Raw genomic sequence first — 25,575 nt, forward strand, 5'->3', positions numbered from 1 at the left:
TCTGGAGCTCAGCTGAATCCATCCCAAGTTCCTAATGCTACCAGACGGTGTGGAAAAGGACATCTCATTATCTGGCACTGCCCTTTGATTTGTTTAGTGTTAAACGGCCTGACCTTATCGAGGAGGCGTTCTGTTTTTACGATGGTTACTCATTAACACAAAGTGGATGAGACTGGTCTGAATTGCTACCTAGGCGACATTCACAAGAAACAAAACAGTGTACAAATGTCCCATTAAGTAATGAATTTTATATAATTTAATATATAGGATATATTTGAACTGCCTGAAGATCAATTCAGTATCAATGCCATGAGTTGTTCAGGCTTCACAAATCAGGAATTAAAATGTCCAACATTAGCCTTCCTCCCAGCAGTACACAAGTCAATCCTATCTGGGTCATTGGAAGGAGGGAGGGATGAAAAACAACCAAAGTCAGGCTGTTTTCCCAGCCTGCTCATGCACTCCTCCTGCTGGCAGCATAATATCAATGAAGTTGTGATTGCTACCTAAAGAAACCTCAACTACTTCCTTAGCTGGGTTGTTGTGTACAGTTATGGACACTACTTTATAGAAATGATGTGAATGCATTGCAGAGAGTGCAGAAATGATTCATAAGAATGGTTCCAGGAATGAGAAACTTCAGTTATGTGGACAGTTTGAAGGAGCATGTAGAAAAGAGGAGGAGCAGTAGGCCATTCAGCCCTTCGAGCCTGCTCCACCATTCAATATGTTCATGGCTGATCATCCAGCTCAGTACCCTGTTCCTGCTTTCTCCCCATAGCCTTCGATCCCTTTCGCCCTAAGATTTATATCTGACCCCTTGAAAACATTCAGTGTTTAGGTCTCTACTGCTTTCTGAGCCAGCTGACAATTCCACTGGCTCACCCTCGGAGTGAAGAGATTTCTCCTCATCAGAGATCTAACTGGTCAAGCCTGTATGCAGTGATTGTGACTGCTGGTTTTGGACTTCTTCTTCATTGGGAAAATCCTTCCTACGTTTACCCTGTGTAGTCCTTTTAGTATTTTATAGATTTCTTTGATATTCCCCTCATTCTTCTAAACTCCAGTGAATCCAGTCTGCCTTCATACATCAGTCCTGCCTTCGTGGAATCAGTCTGGTAAATCTTTGTTACAATCTCTCCATAGCCAGAACATCCTCCTCCAGGGCAGGACTTATACGCTTAATGGTAAAGTCCTGGGGAGTGCTGCTGAATAAAGAGACCTTGGCTGCAGGTTCATAGATCCTTGAAAAGGCAGACAGGATAGTACAGAAGGCATTTGGTACACTTCCCTTTATTGGTCAGTGCACTCAGTATAGGAGTTGGGAGGTCCTGTTGTGTCTGTACAGGACATTAGTTGAGACGCTTTTGGAATTCAGCATTTAATTCTGGTCTTCCTGCTATAGGAAGGATGTTGTTAAACTTGAAAGGGTTCAGAAAAGATTTGCAAGGATGTTGCCAGGTCTGGAGGGTTTGAGCTATAAGGAGATGCTGCATAGGCTGGGGTTATTTTCCCTGGAGCATTGGAGGCTGAGGGGTGACCTAATAGAGATTTATAAAATGAGGGGCATGGATAGGGTGAATAGCTAATGCCTTTTTCCCAGGATAGGGGAATCCAAAACTAGAGGGAATGGGTCTAAGGTGAGAGGGGGAAGATTTAAAAGGGACCTAAGGGGCAACATTTTCCCGCAGAGGGTGTTGTGTGTATGGAATGAGCTGCCAGAGCAAGTGGTGGAGGTTGGTACAATTACAGCATTTAAAAGGCATCTGGATGGGTATATGAATAGGAAAGGTTTAGAGGGATATGGAAAAAATGCTGCAAAATGGGACTAGATTGGGTCATGATCGGCATGGTTAACATGGACGAGTTGGACCGAAGGGTCTGTTTCTGGGCTGTACATGACGCTATAAGGAGACTCCAGGTTGGGACTGCTCACTTTGGAGAGAACGCGGCTGAAAGGAGATCAGATAGAGGGTTTCAAAGTCATGAATGTGCTGGATAGAGTGGATAGGGAGAAACTGTTTCTGCTTGTAAAAAGTAAAGAATAATGAAAGGACATAGATTTAAAGTGATATGCAAAAGAAGCAAGTGGAATGTAAGAAAATTATGTTTTTCACTCAGTGAATAGTTAAAGGTACGGACAGCGCGACCTGGAAGTTCAATTGAGGCATTCGAGAGAACATTGGATGACCATTTGGATAGAAAGTGGGCAAGGGTATGGGGGAAAAGGCAGGACACTGGCACCGAGGTAATGATGCTCGTTTGAAGGGCTGGCATAGGCACAATGGACTGAATGGCCTCCTTCTGCACTGTAACAATTCTGCAAAACAATGAAATGGCCTGGTGAGTGAAAGAAAAATTACGTCAAAGACACTTATTCAATGAGAACAAGTCCAAGAGCCCTCATCCTTTCCCTGTAAACCTGCCCCTTCTTTCAACCAATAGGTGAAAAAACAAGTGGGAAGCTGAAAAACAAATAGCACAAAGTGAAAGCTCAAAGATTTTTTATAACATTGCCTGAATAATCCACAATTTGACTGCGTGTTGCAATCTGTGATGTGTTATGCCTCTTTAAGCGGCAGGGTAAGTATCTATTTAAAAGACACACTCGTGACCCCAATATCAATATATAGTGGCATGTAACCTAAAGGTATAAAAGATTGCTTACACAACCGAAATTCGTTGTGAAGCACGGCAAGCTACTAAAAACATGTTCTTCCACTGCAACCAAATAGCCTCATGCAAGCCCAGACACTGCACCTGTGAATGTGCTAACTGTACACAACAACCAAGTGCTGAAGCCTTCAATATCTGTTTCTTAAATTGCATAACAAACACTATCGCACTAAGTAGCAGACCCCGTTAGAGGTAAAACGGACATCTGTCCAGAAAGCCAGCAGGTGAGGCACAATACTGGAACTAATCTTTCCTCTGTTTTACATTTAATTAGAGCGAAATATGACGAGCACTTGCCTCAACCAAACCAGTTTCAATATGTGACACTTTATATGCATTCACTAGCAACCCCAATTCATGGCCTCCACCTGCCCTCAAACACAATTAATACACAGTTAATAATGAGATTGTGTCAATTGATAGGGATCTGTACCCACTGCTGCAGGTTCTGGTGAATAGCTATGAGCTAACCCCAGAGACACCATGTGTGGCACTCCACTGGTGATCCAGGTTAGACTGAACCCCTGCTGTGGAGCTGGTAACAAGGGGAGACACAGGTCTTGGCTCCTACAAAGGCTGCACTATAGACACACTCTGCCAACAGACACCCATCCAATCCCCATTCTTCCTTTCCATGCCATCAGGTCCCTGAACATTGGCATGGGCACACTGAAGGGATGCAGCTTTAACTGCACTCAGCTGGGGATTAAAACAGCCAAAACCTACAAAATAGATGAACAGGAAAGGGGAGTTCCTTTATAAAATAGCCACCCTCGTCCTCAAGGGATAAGCAATGTCTTCAAAGAGGTGAGTGACAACAGGTTCACCTTCTCTGTGCTCCCTCCCTCCGCGTTGCAGCTATATCTACAAATGGCGCACTCAAAAAAAATTTGGTACAGAGATAGGGCCCTGCTCCCTCCCTATTTGGGAAGCGAGTTTGCAAAGCTCTTGTCAAAACAATGCACTGTCTGTCTACAGATGATGACTTATGAGGGAATAGGAGTGCAAACAGACCTCAGTCTGGGTCACTCATTGGAAGATTAAGAGCTGTTCATTTTCAGCAGCTCACAGCGCAGCACAGAAGGGTTTTGGTGCAGCTTTCAAAATGCTTAAAAGGAAATCAAAGGGGGAAGAGGCTACTCTGAGCGGAGGAAGATGTAATTTGTCAGGAGTCAACGCAAACAGGGTCTGGCTCAAGAATAAATTGGTGTCATGAGCTTTAAACGCCACCTAGAGGCAAACTGTGAAGCTGACAGTGATTTTCAGCACAAATCTTTCACTCCTTGTCTCCAGACAGGAGAAGGCTAGAGAATTGTGGGAAAAGAAAGAAGGTTGGGGTGAGGTTACACGAAACAGGAAAGGTCGTCCCAGTGTAATGACATCCCATATACCCATAAGGTCAACTAATCCAATAACAACTAAGGGCCAAACACAGAATCTGATAGAGAGGAGACATGCACTCCTCACTGCACTCAACATAGAATTCCTACAGAGTGGAGCAGGCCATTCAGCCCATTAAGCCCACACCAACCCTCCAAAGAGCATCCCCACCCAGACCCACCCCTTCTCCCTGTAACCCAGTGTTTCAGATGGCTAACCCACCTAGCCTGCACATCTCTGAACGCACTGGGTAATTTCCCATGGCCAATCCACCTAACCTGCACACCTTTGCGACTGTGGGAGGAAACCAGAGCACACCCACACAGACACTCGGAGAACATGCAAACTCCACACAGACAGTCGCCAGAGACTGAAATCGAACCAGGGTCCCTGGTGCTGTGAGGCTGCAGTGCTAACCAATGAACCACTGTGCCACCCAGGGACTGGCTATACTGCCAAATGTTAGAACCATATTATTTTTTGGAATGAAACCAGAAAACGGATGTTTTGAGAATTTACTGGATGACGTTTTGGAACTTGAAGGTCAACTGTGTTGTGCTTAACTTATTATTTACAAAAGATCACGTGACCTAATCATGGCTGATCTTGCGTCTCCTGCCTATTCCTCATACCCTGTGATTCCAAGGCACCAATAACCTATTCACTCCAGCCGTACCTTACCGATATTACTCGGAGCCCCATATACAATACCCCGACTGGGGATTTCTTGCTCACTTTCACCTTTCAAAATTGATCTCAGTCTTTAGATATTGCTGTTTCTTTCAACCCAAGAGGAGCTGATTTCTCGGTAGATCTCCCCGGACCGTGGGGTGATTACAATCTTCTGTCAACTGAGTGAGCTCAGTTTGTCACTAAAGGTGTATTTGACACATCTGACATATGTGAGATGATTAGGAATGAACAACATTATTGATGCAGGATAAGATAAGTGCATTTCTATGTGGTGCTTTGTAAAGAGACCTGTCCTGGCAGGCACTGTCATGTCTTTTGCATCAAATCAGGGGAAAAGCAAGACACTGAATTCCCCAGTCAACCCATGGTAGTTTGAATATCCGATTGGTCTTTTGCACATTTACAGCGTAACTGAAGAGTCAGATTGATATCTGCATACCTTCAGCTAAAACACCCAAGCTCTGAGCTCACTGCACCCTGACAGATCACCCTGGATTGTGAGATGATAAGCAGATGATATTGCTGCAGAAAATTAAACATCTTATTTATTCAGGAATAAAAAGGCCCCATTGTGCCCAGCTCCCTAAGGCAATGTTTACCTGGATTTCCGATGAATTCAACTTACACAGCCCTGGTGGGCATCCCACATCCAAACCTCCGGAGATTTTATGCTATCTGAAACTCCACTGCCCAGATCCTAACTTGTACTAAGTCCCATTCACCCATCACCCTCATTAATCTTCCTTAACCTCCAGAAAAGACCAATTGTAAACTCCTCATCCCCGTTTCCAAATCCATCCTTGGCCCTGCTCCTCTCGAAGATAATACACTTGCCCAGACGAGAATGCAGCTCCAACAACACGAAAGAAGCTTGATAGCATCCAGGACAAAGCATCACATCCACAAACATCCACTCCCTTCACCACCGATGCTCAGTTGCAGCAGTGTGCGCTACCTACAAAATGCACTGCAGAAATTCACCAAAGGTTCTCACACAGCACCTTCCAAACCCATGACCATTTCCACCTAGAAGGACAAGGGCAGCAGATACATGGGAACACCACCCCCTGCAATCTCCTTTCCAAGACACTCACCATCCTAACTTGGAAAATTGCCACTGTCACTGTCAAAATCCTGAAATTCTCTCCCTCAGGGCATTGCACATGGACTGCAGCGGTTCAAGAAGGTAGTTCAACCCCACCTTCTCAAGGGCAACTAGGGACAGACGATAAATGCTGGCCCAGCCAGCAGCACCCATGTCCTACGAGAGTCTTTTAAATACAACGCAAAATGAGGTGGATGCTGGAAATCTGAATCGAACAGAGAATGCTGCAGAAACTCTGTAGGTCTGGCAACATCTGAGGAGAGAAACAGAGTTAACAATGAGTCCAGTATGACTCTTCTTCAGAAGTTATGAAGTCAAATCGGACTCAAAACGTTGATTCTGTTTCTCTCTTCACAGATACTGCTCGACCCGTTGAGTTTCTCCAGCATCTTCTGTGTCGGCTCTGTCCTCTCCACCTCTGTAGGCTCCTGCAGGGCTGCCACCTGCAATATCTGGGTCTCCGCCAAACCTGGTATTCAGCGTATTCCTGATGTGAATTCTCCAATGTGGGTGGCCATGGCTTCATCTGCCTCGGCACCAATTGCTGGAATTTCCTCCCTTAGCCTCTCAGTCTTCCTGCTTTGCCTTCTTCCATTCAAATGCTCCTCAAAAGCTAAGTCTTTGACCATGTTTCGGGCCATCTGATATGGATTATGTGGCTGAATGTCTGATTTAGAGAACTGTTGTGAAGCAACTTGGGATGTTTTGGTCATTAAAAGGCACAGCATTAATAGAAATTATCGTTGTGGGGTGGGGAGGGTCTACAGAATGTGTCAGTGGCATCACGTCTCCTCCCCTATTAGCCAGCTGTTTCCTGTCTGGCGCAGGACACTGAAACAAGCCAGTTGACACTGTCCTGTGAACATTCATAATGATTGCGTGCTGTTCCACGGGTGTGATAGGTCAGGATAAGACACGGCTGTTTATGATTTCATTCGGTCAACTAGTCCCGAAGGCTTTTGATGCAAAAAAAAAATAAAAACAAAGCAGTTTGCGATAAAGGAATTCAGACAGAGTTTAACTTTCTCCTCCCAATCACAGACCCAGAGCTTGGCTCTGCAAACCTACATAACCCACTAAGGCGCAGAAGGCGAATGAGGTCATTCAGCCCATCGAGTCTGCTGTGCCATTCAATTAGATCATGACTGATCTGATAATCCACAACTCCACTTTCCTGTCATTTCCCCATATCCCTTGAATCCTTGATTGATTCCAGATCTATCTCAGCCTTGAATATACGCAAAAGCTCAGCCACAAGAATTCCAGATTCACTTCCCTCATGCCCACATTCCCCAGTCAGAGCCTTACCTTCCCAAGGGGATGTGGGCCATCCACAGTTTTCCCGTCATCATCAGGGCCCCAGCTGTGGGAAGAGAAAGGAGGTAAGTGAGGGACCAACCAAACAGACCCTATGTTCCGATCACGTCTCCCAAAGGTTAGGACAAGGCCCGACATCTGGGCAGGAGGGAACCGAACCAATGAAATTATCACAAAATCCATGCCTTCACAACTTTCTGAACAATTAGAAAGGCAAGCGGGGGAAGATGGAAGATCCCCCATCCTTTCAAAACATGTCAGGAAATTCACTTTCTGGGAATAGAAATTAGGACAATTTACAGAAAAGCTTTTTAGAAAAGACACAGGAACTAGCAGCTGCAGGATGCAGCTCAAGTGGTTCGGCTACAGATGGGGAAAGAGATTCTATTCTGGCAGATTCCAAATATTGGAGCAGAGCTCTCCCACTCAAAGTGGCTGTGACAATCTAGAAAATGAGGCATATTTCACATTTATTCAAGCCCTCATTTTGAGATTATGCTCAGAACAACGTCTCTGCTAGAGTTGTCCTTGTATGGATAATGGGTGAAAACTGAATTGGGGCTGTAACTTATTTGGATATCCTTTTCCCTCAACCTTATAGAAAACTATAAATGATGTGGGGTCAGAAAAGAGGCCATTCAGCCCATCAAGGGAAGGCTGGTAGGTATAGGGAATGCTGGATGACTAAAGAAATTGAGGGTTTTGTTAAGAAAAAGAAGGAAGCATATGTCAGGTATAGACAGGATAGATCGAGTGAATCCTTAGAAGAGTATAAAGAAAGTAGGAGTATACTTAAGAGGGAAATCAGGTGGGCAAAAAGGGGACATGAGATAGCTTTGGCAAATAGAATTAAGGAGAATCCAAAGGGATTTTACAAATATATTAAGGACAAAAGGGTAACTAGGGAGAGAATAGGGCCCCTCAAAGATCAGCAAGGCAGCCTTTGTGTGGAGCTACAGAAAATGGGAGAGATACTAAATGAATATTTTGCATCAGTATTTACTGTGGAAAAGGATATGGAAGATATTGACTGTAGGGAAATAGAGAGTGACATCTTGCAAAATGTCCAGATTACAGAGGAGGAAGTGCTGGATGTCTTGAAACGGTTAAAGGTGGATAAATCCCCAGGACCTGATCAGGTGTACCCGAGAACTCTGTGGGAAGCTAGAGAAGTGATTGCTGGGCCTCTTGCTGAGATATTTGTATCATCGATAGTCACAGGTGAGGTGCCGGAAGACTGGAGGTTGGCAAATGTGATGCCACTGTTTAAGAAGGGCGATAAAGACAAGCCAGGGAACTATAGACCGGTGAGCCTGAGCTCGGTGGTGGGCAAGTTGTTGGAGGTAATCCTGAGGGACAGGATGTACATGTATTTGGAAAGGCAAGGACTGATTCAGGATAGTCAACATGGCTTTGTGCATGGGAAATCATGTCTCACAAACCTGATTGAGTTTTTTGAAGAAGTAACAAAGAAGATTGATGAGAGCAGAACAGTAGATGTGATCTATATGGACTTCAGTAAGGCGTTCGACAAGGTTCCCCATGGGAGACTGATTCGCAAGGTTAGATCTCATGGAATACAGGGAGAACTAGCCATTTGGATACAGAACTGGCTCAAAGGTAGAAGACAGAGGGTGGTGGTGGAGGGTTGTTTTTCAGACTGGAGTCCTGTGACCAGTGGAGTGCCACAAGGATCGGTGCTGGGTCCTCTACTTTTTGTCATTTACATAAATGATTTGGATGTGAGCACAAGAGGTACAGTTAGTAAGTTTGCAGAAGACACCAAAATTGGAGGGGCAGTGAACAGCGAAGAGGGTTACCTCAGATTACAACAGGATCTGGACCAGATGGGCCAATGGGCTGAGAAGTGGCAGATGGAGTTTAATTCAGATAAATGCGAGGTGCTGCATTTTGGGAAAGCAAATCTTAGCAGGACTTGTACACTTAATGGAAGATCCTAGGAAGTGTTGCTGAACAAAGAGATCTTGGAATGCAGGTTCATAGCTCCTTGAAAGTGGGGTCGCAGGTAGATAGGATAGTGAAGAAGGCGTTTGGTATGCTTTCCTTTATTGGTCAGAGTATTGAGTACAGGTGTTGGGAGGTCATGTTGCGGCTGTACAGGACATTGGTTAGGCCACTTTTGGAATATTGCATGCAATTCTGGTCTCCTTCCTATCGGAAAGATGTTGTGAAACTTGAAAGGGTTCAGAAAAGATTTACAAGGATGTTGCCAGGGTTGGAGGATCTGAGCTACAGGGAGAGGCTGAACAGGCCGGGGCTGTTTTCCCTGGAGCGTCAGAGGCTGAGGGGTGACCTTATAGAGGTTTACAAAGCTGGGAATTTGTGTTGCATGTTCGCCGAGCTGGGAATTTGTGTTGCAGACATTTCGTCCCCTGTCTAGGTGACATCTTCAGTGCTTGGGAGCCTCCTGTGAAGCGCTTCTGTGATCTTTCCACTGGCATTTATAGTGGTTTATCTCTGCCGCTTCCGGTTGTCAGTTCCAGCTGTCCGTTGCAGTGGTCGGTATATTGGATCCAGGTCGATGTGCTTATTGATTGAATCTGTGGATGAGTGCCATGCCTCTAGGAATTCCCTGGCTGTTCTATGTTTGGTTTATCCTATAATAGTAGTGTTGTCCCAGTTGAATTCATGTTGTTTGTCATCTGCGTGTGTGGCTACTAAGGATAGCTGGTCGTGTCGTTTCATGGCTAGTTGGTGTTCATGGATGCGGATCGTTAGCTGTCTTCCTGTTTGTCCTTGTAGTGTTTTGTGCAGTCCTTGCATGGGATTTTGTACACTACATTGGTTTTGCTCATGCTGGGTATCGGGTCCTTTGTTCTGGTGAGTTGTCTGAGAGTGGCTGTTGGTTTGTGTGCTGTTATGAGTCCTAGTGGTCGCAGTAGTCTGGCTGTCAGTTCGGAAATGCTCTTGATGTATGGTAGTGTGGCTAGTCCTTTGGGTTGCGGCATGTCCTCGTTCCGTTGTCTTTCCCTTAGGCATCTGTTGATGAAATTGCGTGGGTATCCGTTTTTGGCGAATACATTGTATAGGTGTTCTTCTTCCTCTTTTTGCAGTTCTGGTATACTGCAGTGTGTTGTGGCCCTTTTGAATAGTGTCTTGATGCAACACAAATTCCCAGCTCGGCAAACAGAACCACAACAACGAGCACCTGAGCTACAAATCTTCTCACAAACTTTGAGAGGTTTATAAAATTATGAGGGGCATGGATAGGATAAATAGACAAAGTCTTTTCCCTGGGGTCGGGGAGTCCAGAACTAGAGGGCATAGGTTTAGGGTGAGAGGGGAAAGATATAAAAGAAACCTAAGGGGCAACTTTTTCACGCAGAGGGTGGTACGTGTACGGAATGAGCTGCCAGAGGATGTGGTGGAGGCTGGTACAATTGCAACAGTTAAGAGGCATTTGGATGGGTATATGAATAGGAAGGGTTTGGAGAGATATGGGCCAGGCACTGGCAGGTGGGACTAGATTGGGTTGGGATATCTGGTCGGCATGGACGGTTTGGACCGAAGGGTCTGTTTCCATGCTGTACATCTCTATGACTCTAAGTCTTCTCTGCCATACAATGTAATCATGGCTGCAACCGGTCTGCACTGAGACATAACAATTGGCCAATTGACTCAAATGGTCCAAAGATAAGAATTCAAATCCCATGATAGCAGCTTAAGGGAATCTTAATTTCAGTAAATCTCCGTGAGAAAGCCAGTCTCACAGTGGTGACCACAAAACCAGAGGGATTGTGGGAAAAGAAATGACTTTCACTGGAGGAAATCTGCCAAGCTTATCCAGTCTGGCCTTACGTGACTCCAGTCCAAAAGGGTTGGGACTGAAATGGCTGAGCAAGCCACTTGGTAAGCGGCTTTTCCAAGAGCTATTTGGAGATTGGCATTTATTACTTATCTCACCAGAGATGTCCACATCCTGTGAATGACCCAAATTTGACTGACCAGTGTGTGCGTTGAATAAAAGTTCAATGAATCCCTCAGCAGATTGGTAGGAGAGTCAGAAAAACAACTGCTTTCCCAGACAGGTCTCCTTTTGGTTGGAGGCCAAATAGAGATTGTCAAAACAAGTTTTCATGGGATTAATTACAAAGAAGGAACTGGCCCCTCTCCAGACTGAGGATATAGAGTGACAAGCTCCAGTTGCTTTACATTGGAACCTCCTTGTAGATTGCACTGATGACAACACTGGCTTGTCGTTGCATGACTGAAATACACTGCAGAGGAACTGAATGCACAGAGAAGCTTTGTTCATTTACCGAGGGTAACTAGACTTTGCAGAGAATGGGATTTTTACATTTCAGCCTGAAATGCTTTCTGTGTTTCTCTGGGCTTTCCGTCCCCCTCAAGGTGCCTGGTCCTTGCCAAAAGGCCTCATAAACCTTAAAGCCACAAGATGAATTTGCTGACATCTCGAAGTGCACAAACAGACCTTGGCACTATGCTTTCGGATTGCTCAACAAACAAAAGCAAGAGTGTACCGAATGCAGTTTCTAAATCTCCAAGGTCATAACACTCGAAACAGGCCGACCCAGCAAATAGGGCATTGACCTACAGAGGCACGTTAGCAGAAATTAGGCCACAGGATGTTACTTAGACAGCTGTAATCGCACTAACTGGGTGGCACAGTGGTTAGCACTGCTGCCTCACAGCACCAGAGACCCGGGTTCTATTCCCGCCTTAGGCAACTGTTTGTGTGGAGTTTGCACATTCTCCCCGTGTCTGCGTGGGTTTCCTCCGAGTGCTCCGGTTTCCTCCCACAGTCCAAAAATGTGCAGGTTAGGTGAATTGGCCATGCTAAATTGCCCATAGTGTTAGGTGAAGGGGTAAATGTAGAGGAATGGGTCTGGGTGGGTTGCTCTTTGGAGGGTCGGTCTGGACTTGTTGGGCCGAAGAGCCTGTTTCCACACTGTAAGTAATCTGATCTAATTTCCAAATGTGTGTGTTTGCTTGTTATCAGAACCTTGCGCTCCTGTCGGATTAGGGCAATGTAGGATCTATGGTGAAGCAGCGAGCGATGTGTGAAGGACCATGTTTTCCAGGAGATTTCTCTTTGCTCAGAGATGAGCTGCCAAACGGAACGTTGTTACATGCAAATGAGCCTTTTCTTCCCAAATCCTGATGAGGTTCCAGCTGGTTACCACGGCGACAGCTCGGACAACATAAATCTGCACGATTGGCTTGTGGGAGCCCAATAGCAGAAGGGGAGGACTCAATGAAGTTGGGCTAGGATTACTGGGTCTGGCCAATTTGGAATATTGTGTGCAATTCTGGTCTCCTTGCTGCAGGCAGGATGCTGTGAAACTTGAAAGGGTTAAGAAAAGATTTATGAGGATATTGCCAGGGATGGTGGGTGAGAGCTACAGGGAGAGGCTGAATAGACTGGGGCTGTTTTCCTTGGAGCATCGGAAGACAAGGAATAACCTTATTGAGGTTTATAAAATCCTGAGGGGCATAGATAGGGTAAAGAGACAAGGCCTTTTTCCCCAAGAAGAGGGAAGTCCAGAACTAGAGGGAATAGGGCTAAAGGACATAGGGGCAACCTTTTCCACACAGAGGGTGGTACATGTATGGAATGAACTGCCAGAGGAAGTGATGGAGACTGGTACAATTACAACATTTAAAAAGCATTTGAATGGGTATATGAATGGGAAGGGTTTAGACGGATATGGGCCAAGTGCTGACAAATGAGACTAGATTAGTTTCTGACATCTGGTCAGTGTGGACGAGTGGACCAAAGGGTCTGTTTCTGTGCTGGACATCTCTATGACTCTGTCTGGAAACAGTTGAGCAAGTGATTGAGGGAATCGCACCACTTTGCCATTTTACTTGGACTTAAAACCCCTTCATTCCATCACTTAGAGGCGACACGTTTCTGGACAGGAAAAGGCTGCTCCTGAAAGGTTTTAAACTGCGTGTCCTGCTCTGGTTGCCACCCATTCAATGTCTCTACATTACCTGCACCACACAATATCATACTGGGCAGGACACTAACCAAGAAAACGATCAAGGGGTGTCCTGAAATACTGGGGAACATGTCTATTTTGTAAAAAAATGATATAGGGATCGACTTTAAAAAGGAGATCAGCAGATTCAAACATAGCCTGAGTTTAGAAGTGTAAGAGAAGGCTTAATTTAGACGTACAAAAGATCTTAACAGGGGAGATGTGGAGGAGAGGTTTCAGAGTCACTGGTTAAAATTAAAAGGGTCACCCATTTAAAACAGAGATGAGGAGAACTTTACAAGTTCATAAGATATAGGAGCAGAATTAGGCCATTTGGCCCATCGAGCCTGCTCCACTATTAAATCAGGGCTGATATGCTCCTCACCCCCATTTTCCTGCCTTCTCTCCATATCCCTTCAACCCATTCCTGATGAAGGGCTTTTGCCCGAAATGTTGATTTTACTGCTCCTCGGATGCTGCCTGAACTGCTGTGCTTTTCCAGCCCCATTAATCCAGAACCTGGTTTCCAGCATCTGCAGTCATTGTTTCTACCTCCCTTCAACCCATTACCAATCAAAAATCTGTCTGACTCCCTTAAATTTACTCACTGTGCCAGCTCCACTGCACTTTGGGGTAGTGAATTCCACAGATTTTGGAAGAAGTAGCTTTTCCTCAACTCTGTCGGCATGGTGGCTCAGTGGCTAGCACTGCTGCCTCACAGCGCCAGGGACTCGGGTTCAATTCCAGCCTTGGGCGACTGTCTGTATGGAGTTTGCACGCTCTCCCAGTGTCTCTGTGGGTTTCCTCCGGGTGCTCCAGTTTCCTCCCACAATCCAAAGATGTGCAGAGTAGGTGAATTGGCCATACTAAATTGACCATAGTGTTCAGGGACGTGTAGGTTAGGTGCATTAGTCAGGGGTAAATCTAGGGTAGGGGAATGGGTCTGGATGGGTTACTCTTCGGAGGGTAGGCATGGACTCATTGAGCCGAAGGGCCTGTTCCCACACTGTAGGGATTCTATGATTCTAAATATGTTACCCCTATCCCAAGGTTATGACCTCTCGTCCCAAAATGCCCTACAAAAGGAAGCATTCGCTCCACGTCTATTTTAAGCACACCTTTTAACATCATGAATGCCTCAATTTGACCTTCCCTCATCCTTCTAAATTCCAGACAGCACTGGCCTAAACTGTTCAATCTCTCTTCATACAACAAACCCTTCATCTCTGGGAACAAACTAATGAACATCCTATAATGTCACAGAAAGTCATCAGTCACTGGCAATCCTTTCCTAAAAGGCTGGTGGAAGCAGAGACCTTGAATATTTTTAAGCCAGAGGTAGGCAGGTTCTTGTTAAGGAACAAGGTGAAAGAGTATCAAGGGAGGTGAAAACATAGATTTATGAGATCAGCCGTGATCCTATTAAATGACAGAGCAGGCTCAAGGCCAAAGAGTCTGTTTCTGTTCCTGATTCGCATGCTCAAGTGATAATTAAGATCCTGGTTTTAAAAAAATGCAAATAAGATTCACAACCTTGATATCAGGACAATGATGGTCTTCTTTTCTCTAGATCAAGGCAGATACAATTACAACATTTAAAAGGCATGTGGATGGGTAATGACTAGGAAGGGTTTAGAGGGGTATGGGCCAAATGCTGGCCAAAAGGATTAGATTAATTTAGGGTATCTGGTCAGCATGGACAGGTTAGACCGAGGGGTCTGTTTCTGTGCTGTACGGCTCAGTGACTATGATTCTGTGAGTATTATCAGGGGTCAGGTTTTAAGAGTCAGGTGCGGAAATGAAAGGGCTTGAAAGGACTAGACCCTCTGACCATAAGAAATAGGAACAGGAGTAGGCCATTCGGCCCTTCGAGCCTGCTCTGCCATTCAATTAGGATCATGACTGATTAACAGAGAGATGTTTCTGTTTGTGGAGGACATTAATAAATCCAAAATGGAATTCAGGAGAAACCTCTTACCCCAGGAGAACGCGGAACTCACTCCCACAGGAGTGGCCAAGGCCCCTGCAGGGAGGTTAATACAGCTAGATATTAATCCAGAGACCCAGAGAGTTCTCTGGGAAACGGAATTCAAATCCTGCCACAGCAGATGGAATTTGAATTCAATAAAAATCTGGAATTAGGAGTCTAATGATGTGAATCCATTGTCAGAAAACCCCATCCGGTTCACTCATGTCCTTCAGGGAAGAAAACCACCATCCTTACCTAGCCTGGCCTACATGTGTTTCCAGTCCCACGGCCATGTGTTTGACTCTGATCTGCCTTCAGGGCAACTAGGGATGGACAATAAATGTTGGCCTAACCAGCGATGCCCTCATCTCCATAGATCAATTAAAAACAAATTTAAAAAGGGAATGAAGACTTGAGGGAGACAAAGGAAAGGTGAGGCTTAATGTACAAGGGGGAGAAATAAACTAAAGGAGGCGGCGATAGGGTCAGCTGGGGAAGAAGGGGAGGAGTATAAACAGCATGGACCGTGAAAAAGAAAAGGCTAGATACACTCCAAATCGGGAGTGGGGAGAGAGATATGAGAGTGTGTGTTTCAGATCAATAACTCTTTATCAGGTTTCTCTCTTCTCTCGCCAGTGTGAGGTGACTGGGTTGGACTGGGGTGGACAAAGTCAGAAGTCACACAACACCAGGTTACAGTCTTCAGCATCAACGCAGGAGCAGCGCTCCCAAAGCTTGTGATTTCAAATAAATCTGTTGGACTATAACCTGGTGTTGTGTGACTTCGGACTCTCTCTTCCCAGACACTGCTCGGCTTGCTGAGCAATTCCGGTCTCTGCAGGAGGCTGCAAATCCAACAGAGCAGTCGGACCGAGCAGCAAACCGTACATTATTCATAAATCACTGAGAGCCAAACCAATAAACCAAACTGCCTTTCGGAAGAATTTACAACCCACTCAGAGAGAGACAAATGCAGTCAGTCAGAGTTTACTTTATCTGGAGGGTTGATGGTAAAGGAAATGGATGAAAATTGAATTGTGTTCAAGATTCGTTCACATGGCCTGACACCATTGGTTTGTGTAAAGCTCATGTCTCTCCCAGAGAGTTCCTGTAATCCCGGCACAGGGGCTGCTGGATTGGACGTGCCTAAATTCATTATGGTTTGTGTCCCGGAACTTGCTAGTACATTACATTTGTTTTAAAAAGCACAATGACCTCTGTTTAAACTGCAATAGTCAGGAGAACAGATTTGTTTTCATGGGCTAGCTAAAATTGGAAGGGCTGGTTGTGTAACAAGTTCAACGGATGTAATTTAACGCTCAATGTGTAATTTTTCAAGTCAGAGTAAAATCTTACAGCAAATGATGACACTATTCACTGAGCGTACATATGTGCCTCATCACTGTAACTTATTCCTGTGATCCTTTCATGAGTCACGACACAAGTATCAAATATGATATGATGCTTTGTGCATTGTTAAAATGATCAGCTGTAAAAGTTCATTATTTCCTTTAGAGCACGGTGGCTCAGTGGTTAGCACTGCTGCCTTGTAACAGTAGGGTTCCAGGTTCAATTCCACCATCGGCTGACTATCTGTGCGGAGTTTGCACATTCTCCCAGTGTTTGTATGGGTCTTCTCTGGGTGCTCCAGTTTCCTCCCACAGTCCAAAGATGTGCAGGTTAGGTGGATCAGCTGGGCTAAATTGCCCTGTAATGTCTAGGGATGGATCAGCCAGGTGGGCTAGCCATGGACAATGCAGGGTTGCAGGGATAGGGTAGGGGAGTGGGTTTAGGTGGGATGATTTGGCAGGGGTGGGGGGGCGTCAGTTTGGACTCGATGGGCCGAATTGCCTGCTTCCACACTGTTAGGATTCTATGATTTAGAGCTCAGATTACACTAATTTATTAAATTAGTGATAGCAATATGTCAGCCTTGCATTTTAGTCATGTGTATGGCTGGAATATTACAGTCCTACGATCCAGCCCCTTTCCCCTTACAGTCCCATACCTGTGTAGCCCCAGTACATTACAGGCCTACTCACCCCTCACATTTTGTAACAAACTTCCCACCCCACGCCCACCCCCAGACACTTCCAGTATTACAGGCCCTCTCCCCCAAGGGATATTACAGCAAAACCCTGTAACCACAGATATTTACAGTCCCTTGCACCCAGCTCCATTACAGACACCTCCCAACCACTATCCCAGATACATTACAGCCCACCCTGTTACCTTCCCCATGTGGGACACTCACCTGCAGCTGTAAATGTCATTGATCTGAAAGTGCTTGTTAAATGCAATTGCCTCCATACTGTCAGTCAGGGGTCCATCCAGCACTCGGATACCTAACACAGGACAACAGAGACACCGTCAGTGACTAGGAACGGAAGGAAGGCAGGAGGGCGGTAGGACGTGGATTCTCACAATGAGATGAATCCGGACCTTTTCTCAGGAGGCAGCTGGGGGATTCTGGGGATTTCCCTACCGTTTGGACACAGCTCAAGGCACTAGTGACAGGAACTGCAATCCTAACACACAGTCCCACGTTTGACCACCTCAACCCGAGACTCTCAGCAGGAGAGACGGCCACTGGGACCATTCATTTTAAGGTCTGGAGAGTTTCTGTTTTTTTTGCTTCTGTCTTAGAGACAGGGCTGAGCACTGGGAAGGTGGAGGTGGCTGACACACACTCCCCCAAAAACAACAATGCCCCTACACCCTCAGGAAGATAAGGAAATTCAGCGTGGCCGTTGCCAGGGTCGGAGGGTTTGAGCTATAGTACAAACTGATTAGGGTGTTTTCCCTGGAGCATCGGAGGCTGAGGGCTGACCTTATAAAAGGTTTATAAAATCTCGAGGGGCATGGATAGAGTAAATAGTCTTTTCCCTGGATTGAGGGAGTCCAGAACTAGAGGGCATAGGTTTAGGGTGAGAGGGGAAAATTATAAAAGAGACCTAAGGGGCAACTTCTTCACACAGAGGGTGGTACGTGATGGAATGAGCTGCCAGAGGAAGTGGTGGAGGCTGGTACAATTACAACATTTAACAGGCATCTGGACAGGTATATGAATAGGAAGGGTTTGGAGGGATATGGGCCGGGTGCTGGCAGGTGGGACTAGATTGGGTTGGGATATCTGGTCGGCACGAATGAGTTTAACTGAAGGATCTGTTTCTGTGCTGTACATCTCTATGACTCTATGTCAATGAAGATTCTCACCAACATTTACAGATGCACCATGGATAGTACTCTATCTGGATGCATCACGGCTTGGTATGGCAACTGCTCTGCCCAGGACTGTAAGAAACTATAGAGAGTTGTAAACACAGCCCAGTCCATCACACAAGCCAATCTTCCGTCTATTGACTGTATCTACATTTCTCACTGCCTCGGGAAGACAGCCAACATGATCAAAGACCCCTGTCACCCCACTTATAATCTCTTCTGACCTCTTCCATCGGGCAAAAGCTTAAACACACGTATCAACAGGTTCAAGAACAGCTTCTTCCCTGCTGTTATTTGACTTCTGAATGGACCTTTCAAATCTAATGTTGACCTTGCTCTCTGCAGCTGTAACATTCCTCGCGCGAAACATTCCTCAGAAAAGCCGAGGCAGTGTGTGTGAGAGGTTTGGGTTGGTCTTCACTCTGTGAGCCTTCCTGCTTCAGTCTGAATGGTCTGTTCCCAATTCATAAGTTTGCTTGCTTTATAAATGCAAGTTGTTGTTGTTGTTGTTTACAGATATTTTGAATCAATCAATCTGTTATGACACACCTCTGGAGTAGGTGGGGCATGAACCCTGGCCCAGAAGGAAAGACACTACAACAGTTCTGTATTTCTTGCGCTGTTCTATTACCCGAGCACTTTGTATGGTCTGATTTGCCTGTACTGTACATGTGACAATAATAAATCAAAACAAAAATAGAACAACAGGCAAAAGGGGAACCAAGTGCAAAACAACAAAACTCAAGATTCACCAACTCCAAGAAGTTCACATATGTCAAGACGCCCAGACAAGAAAAGGGACAAGCTGGTTCAAGAATATTGGATGGAGAGTGACCGTTTGTACTAAAAAGGCGGAAAGGTCTCCCACGAGACCGATATTAGGAAAGATCTAACAGCTCCAAAGATGTGCAGGTCAGGTGAATTGGCCATGCTAAAATTGCCCGTAGTGTTAGGTAAGGGGTCAATGTAGGGGTATGGGTGGGTTGTGCTTCGGCGGGGCGGTGTGGACTTGTTGGGCCGAAGGGCCTGTTTCCACACTGTAAGTAATCTAAAAGCTCCAGCTTTATGGTTTCCTGTAGATTTTGTGGTAAATACCACCACCTCCTGGACAATTTATGTATTTAAAAAAACATTGATGTGAAAATGTTTGACTGGAAGAGCTAACATTAACATAGACACTACCGGCCAATGGTTCCTTCTGTAAGCCTGTACATTCCTCTGGTTCAAACTTTTTATCTTCACTTAAAAATATTTTCACCTCAGCTACTCCCCGTGACAAATCATCCTGAAACTCCAAATTCACAAGACCAAGATTTCCCCTAACCCCTTTCTCTGACAATTTCAAATGAATTGCTCGGATTCCTCAAGCAGACGTTGTCTTTGGCATGTCAGTGAATGTTGAACGAATCTTCCCCCCACCCCCTCATGGGACAGGAGAGCTAGGGTACAAAGTTATAAAATAAAAAGGTCTACCATTTCAGGTGGAAATTAAGTAAATGTTTGCTCACTCAAGGAGGGTCTCAACTCTTTTGAATTGTCTTCTCCAAAGATCGGTGGAAGCAGGGGACGTTGAACACTTTACAGCAAAGGGAGATTTGTTTTGACTCATTAGTGAGACATGTTTTTGGTGGGGAGTGGGGGGGATGAAAAAGAGGGGGAGTAGGTGATAAAGCGGAATGGAGATCACAACCAGATCAATCAAGATCTTACAGAATGGCTGGAGGGGCTGAATGGTCTGTTCCCAATTCATAAATTTTCTTGCTTTATAAATGCAAGTTGTTGTTGTTTACAGATATTTTGAATCAATCTGTTATGACACACCTCAGGAGTAGGTGGGGCCTGAACCCTGGTCCAGAGGGAAAGACACTACAACAACAGCTCTCCATTGTCATTATTTATATTCTCATTCATTCCGCAGCCTGGAAAGCCGTGACCATCACTCACTCTTCTCGAATGTCTGTGTGGGAGAACTCTACCAACCCTGATCTTACGCCCTGCCAAACTCTCTCTCTCTTCACTCAGTCACGGTGTTTCCCAGCTGTCTCCTGATCCACTGTTGACAGCTTTTCAAGACTGTTCACAACCCAACTCAACATAACATTCACTGAGCCACCAGAACGTCAAACGTACACAATTTAAACAGCGGGTTCCAATGCTGGCTCCTGGGGAACAGAAGGACAGGAGTAGGAACAGGTCACTCTTATACACGACATCACTGCACACGTCTCCACATCTGAAAATTAACTTTCCTTCCGGTCACTTCACCAGTTGGATAAGCAAGCTGCCTCTTTGACCTGAATTTCACCAACAATTTAATTGTGGAGTAACAGTCCAGATCAAAAACACACTGCCCCTTTCGATATTACATTAAAAGCGATCATATTAACCATGCAGAATTTACCACTATCAATTTGCCGCATTTATCGTTTACACCTTTCCGAGTGATGAGTCATTTTGCTAAAAGTGAGATCGGGAAGAGACCGACTTCTGTTGTCAGGGCACAGTTCACTGGGTGAATGTACTGGGTGTGAGGGGGAAATCTTTTATCAAGAGCAATATTTGAGGATAGGAATCAGCCTCTCATTTCAAATTCCATTAACAGCTTGCAGTGCAGCAAGGACTAAGCTGGCTGAAGCAAATAAAACCAGAGGGAGCTGGAGAAATCAGCTGGTCTGGCAGCATTCATGAAGTGAGAATCAGAGTCCACATTTCAAGTCCAGAATGGATTCAAAATGTTTCTCTCTGCACTGACCCACTGCATTTCTCCAGCAATTTCTGATGCTTACAGTATTGGCACTTCTTTAAGGTAACGAGCTGGCTAGGTCGATTGAGTACAAAGCTACTGACTCAATATCCCTACCAAGTTCCCGCTCCCAGTCACACTGAAGCGGGGAAGGCTCATAGAGTGATGACCAACCCAAACCTCTCACACTCACTGCCTCGGTTTTTCTGATACTCGTGAAAGTAGCTGAGACCTGACTCGGCCAAGGCACAACATCGGATAAAATCAGCTGTAGCTGGCCATCTCGGTCACACAGGGGGAAAGGAAAGGAGGATAAAGAGAGGGAAACTGATCTGCTGGAGACAACAACAGTCATACTTATTGCTCAAACATATTTTCTTTTGGGAAGAAACTAAACTACCTGCAATACGGCTTCCATACGCCACACCAACCGCACAGAAATTGTTCGGGGCTGCAGCAATTTCGCCCGCGCACCGAGTCCCGTGATGATTATCACTGTGTTCATCAGGGTGAGGCATGGGATCTGGATCGTTGGAGTTCAGATCATAACTGCCCTCTGGAGACTGGTAAATTGGAAAAAGAAAACCCAGCATTAACCACTGCATTAATTACATCCCCATCAAAACTAAACTTGCTTTTATGTAGCACTTTTCATGACTTCAGGACATCCGAAAATGCTTGATTTTGAATGAATTGACTTTGCAAAGTGTAGCCACTGTTGGAAAATGGGAATTGCGCCTGTGCCCAGCAAGCTCGCAAAACAGCCGCGTCAGCACAAGGGGATAAACCTGGTTTAGTGATATTGGTTGAGATATAAACATTGGTCAGAGGACCTCCCAACCAAATCCAATCTCATTCTACCCATAAACCCCTCCATCAGAAAGCTCTATTTGCATGTTAAATCGGGAGCTAAGTCCTTCATCAAGGAGTTATGCTCGAAACGTTGACTCTCCTGCTCCTTGGATGCTGTCTGACCTGCTGTGCTTTTCCAGCGCCACACTTTTCGACTCTGATTTCTCCAGCATCTGCAGTCCTCCCGATCTCAGAGTCAGCTCCTTTGACAGTGCGGCACTCTCACGGTGCTGCTGCTGCTGCTGCAGCTTCCGGGTTCCATTTTGTCCACTAGAGTGTCTCTAAAGCGGGACTGGAACTTACAACCCTCTGGCTCCAAGGCAAGCATGCTCCCCACTGAGCCCGAGATGATCACGGCGGATAAACCAAAGACGATACGAGGGTCACTGGATGGTTTTAAAAAGGGGCTCACTATGGAGTTGGGAGACTGATGGGGAACCTTATCATCTTTATGACTCATTTGAACTCAGTGCAGTCTGCACTGTGAACTTTGCCCTTCTCACAATGTGAAACACACACAAAACAATTGGCTGTTTATATAAGCACTTCCGTGTGACCATCCTGTGCTGCAGGATTGCACGACACACGATTATCATCTTTTTGGCGGTGATAACAAAGACAGTTGGAGTCTGTTGAGTATCGGAGTGTGGGATGGGTTGCTTTTTTTTTTGAAACATTGAGAGTGCATGGTGTTGCTGCACTGTTCCACACCCACCAACCCCTTGTCAATGGTACTCACTGCTGTCCCTGGGCATTGTTGGGTGGAGGGAGTGGATGCTTGTGGATGTGGTGTTAACCCAGCAGGCTGCTTTGTCCAGGATGGTGCCAAGCTTCCTGAGTGTTACTGGAGCAGCACCCAGGCAAGTGGGGCACATTCCATCATACACCTGCCTTGTAGATGGGGACAGACTTTGGTGAGTCAGGAGGTGAGCTACTCACAGCAGGACTCCTAGCCTCTGACCTGCTCTTGTCGTCACAGTCAGTTCAGTATCTGGTCAATGGTAGCCCTCAGGACGTTGACACTGGGGGATTCAGTGCTGGCGATGCTATTAAATGGCAAGGGGTGATGGTTAGATTCTCTCCTGTTCAAGATTGTCAGAGCCTGACCTCACAGCTGTACCAGTGCATCCAACTATCACTTTGTCTCTTCTATAAAATATCCAGTTTCCTCTTAGTGACCAACAACTTACGTAGTTTGCTTGTATGTCCTGGACAGTGTATTCAACGCCATCATCGACGACCACCACCGTGACTCCTTCCCCCGTCACATTGTGTTCCCACACTCCTGTCACGTTGATGTCCATCCCAAGCTTTCTCCGGTTGTGCTGCAAGAGGACGAACATCGTCTGTTTAACATGTGAACACATTCTGCCAAGTGTCAATCTCTCAGGACAAAAACACCCCGTGAACCGCATCAACAAACGAACGACTGACAGAACTGGCTCAAAATCGTCTCTCAGAAACAACCAAGGAAAGACATTCGGGCAAATCCTTTTCAAGAACAGCCCGCAGCCTAGAATTGGCAAGTGATTTTAGATCTGTGGAATTCACAGCCACAGCACGCTGTGCAGGCCACATCAATAAGTATATTTAAGACAGAGATAGAGAGGTTCTTGATTGTCAAGGAGATCAAGGGTTACGGGGAGAAAGTGGGAGAATGGGGTTGAGAAACTTATCAGCCATGATTGAATGATGCATAGACTCGATGGGCTGAACTACCTAATTTCTGCTCCTTTGTCTTACTGTCTTATCTGAGGGGTTCAGCTGAAGCACGGTCCTCAGGGTCAGACAATTCTGGGTTCAAGTCTCACCCAGGAAATTGGATTCAAAATTTGGCTAACTTGTAGGAGGCAGACAGAGAGTGATGACAGAGGGGTTGTAGAAGACAGAGGGTGACGACAGAGGGATTGTGCCTGAAAGCCAGTATCTAGTGATGAACCACAAGAGTCTGTGCTGGGCTCCCTATTGTTTGTCATTAAAACATAAGTGACCGGGGTGGGAGGGTAACAGCGAGGGCAAGTGTTTTGGGCTACAGAAGGACATAAACAGGATGGTCCAATGGGCAGGTAAGTGGCAGATAGAATTCAACCCTGAAAAGGGTGAGGGGATATAGTATGGATGGAGTAATTTGACAAGAAAGTATTCGGTGAACCAGAAATTCTGTGGATCAAAGAGACCTTGGTGTGCTGGCCAATAGATCTCTGAAGGCAGACAGGAATGTTAGTAAGGTGGTGAGAAAAGGCATGCGGGGCATTCGACTCTATCAATCGTAGCACAGATTACAAAAGAAGGCAGGTCATGTTGGAGTTGCATCGAACGTTGGTGAGACCACAGCTAGAGTATGGTGTGCACAGTTCTGGCGCGATATCATAGGAAGGGTGTGACTGCATTGGAGAAGGTTTGCAAAGGAGATTCACTAGGATGCTGCCTGGGGTGGGGAAATTTATGAGGAAAAGTTCAATCAGTTTGGGTTGCTTTCACCGGAGCAGAGGAGACTGAGGGCTGATCTGACTGAGGTGTACAAGGTGTGGATGATCAGTCACGATCATCACAAATGGTGGTTCTGGCTCGAAGGGCTGAATGGCCTACCTCCGCACCTATTGTCTATTGTCATTGGGGGGAGGGGGGCATGTGAGGGAAAACTCTTTTACCCAGGGGTTGGTGACGGTCTGGAATGCGCTGCCAGGGAGAGTGGGAGAGGGGAGGTTCTCACATCCTTTAAAAGTACCTGGGCAAGTAGTCAGCATGTCATTATAATCAGGGCTGAAAAGCCTGGCAACCCTCTCAGTTCAATGGTGCCAGTAACAGCCTAAACGGCTGTGCTTTTTCAGCACCACACCTTTTGACCCATTACCACGTTACTGGGCACAGTCACGGATTGGATTATGCTGGGCCCGTACACTTACCAGATGCCACTGGAGGGGGTACTGCGGGTCATTGAAATGCAGACTGCGTTTGGAACGTTTCAGCAGCTTCTGTTCAGCGTGCCACCGGACACGGCCGTGCCCAGCAAAGACGGCCTCGATGGATTTCCGAATCCTCTCGGTCTCCCCCTCAAGACCCCGGCGGTTCCGTCTGTGCTGGGGGACGGCAAAGAGGTAGTGGCCAGTCAACTCTCCAATCTGACCCTGGTTCTCGAGACCCGTGGCCCGTGCCAGCTCATCTGCGAGCTCATCCAGCGACCCCTCCTCCCGGCCGCTCGCCCCCTCTGCCAGGGTCAGGTGCACGGCCCACGTCAATGTGCCCGCTCCAGTGTCCGACAGCCCAGTCCTGGCCCGGGCAGCTTCATCAGTGTGTGCCCCCTTGTTGTCTGACCCAGGATCGCACCCCAAACTCTCAATCTTCAAGGCCTTGGCAAACCCATTCCTAGTAACCAGCGGTAACCAAACAGTTACTAGGGAGAGGCACAAGCAGGTTGGCAGTAGGGTCCCCATCACGGCTCGCCATATTGACAACGTCCACTTCAGATTCTGCATCAGATCCGATCACTGCAAGTCAAGAGGAGTCACAATAAATAGCGGGAATGAAATCGGATGTAAAAACACACCCAGCCACTATTGTTATCACAAGACCCGACGATATTCATGATGCCAGTGTCATATGGAATGAATAGTTGTGAAGCTGGAAAAGCAGAGTTTCAGGTCAGAACATT

At 46.1% G+C, this 25,575-nt stretch overlaps 1 protein-coding gene across 1 annotated transcript in view; it reads right to left on the reverse strand.

Annotated features, from left to right (window-relative positions):
* Positions 1-25,575, reverse strand: part of pcsk7 (proprotein convertase subtilisin/kexin type 7) — a 225,747-nt gene that overhangs the window by 176,072 nt on the left and 24,100 nt on the right. Inside the window, exons 2-6 of the mRNA XM_043676630.2 lie at positions 24,830-25,411; positions 23,114-23,248; positions 21,472-21,634; positions 17,361-17,451; positions 7,163-7,217 (exon numbers count right to left, since the gene is read on the reverse strand). Coding sequence (XP_043532565.2) covers positions 7,163-7,217; positions 17,361-17,451; positions 21,472-21,634; positions 23,114-23,248; positions 24,830-25,399 — 1,014 coding nt within the window. The 5' untranslated portion in view covers positions 25,400-25,411. The remainder of the gene's footprint in view (positions 1-7,162; positions 7,218-17,360; positions 17,452-21,471; positions 21,635-23,113; positions 23,249-24,829; positions 25,412-25,575) is intronic.

This window comes from Chiloscyllium plagiosum, unplaced genomic scaffold (assembly GCF_037043375.1).
Source record: "Chiloscyllium plagiosum isolate Xiang-an unplaced genomic scaffold, Cpla_swu_hap1 HiC_scaffold_29, whole genome shotgun sequence".
NCBI lineage: Eukaryota > Metazoa > Chordata > Chondrichthyes > Orectolobiformes > Hemiscylliidae > Chiloscyllium > Chiloscyllium plagiosum.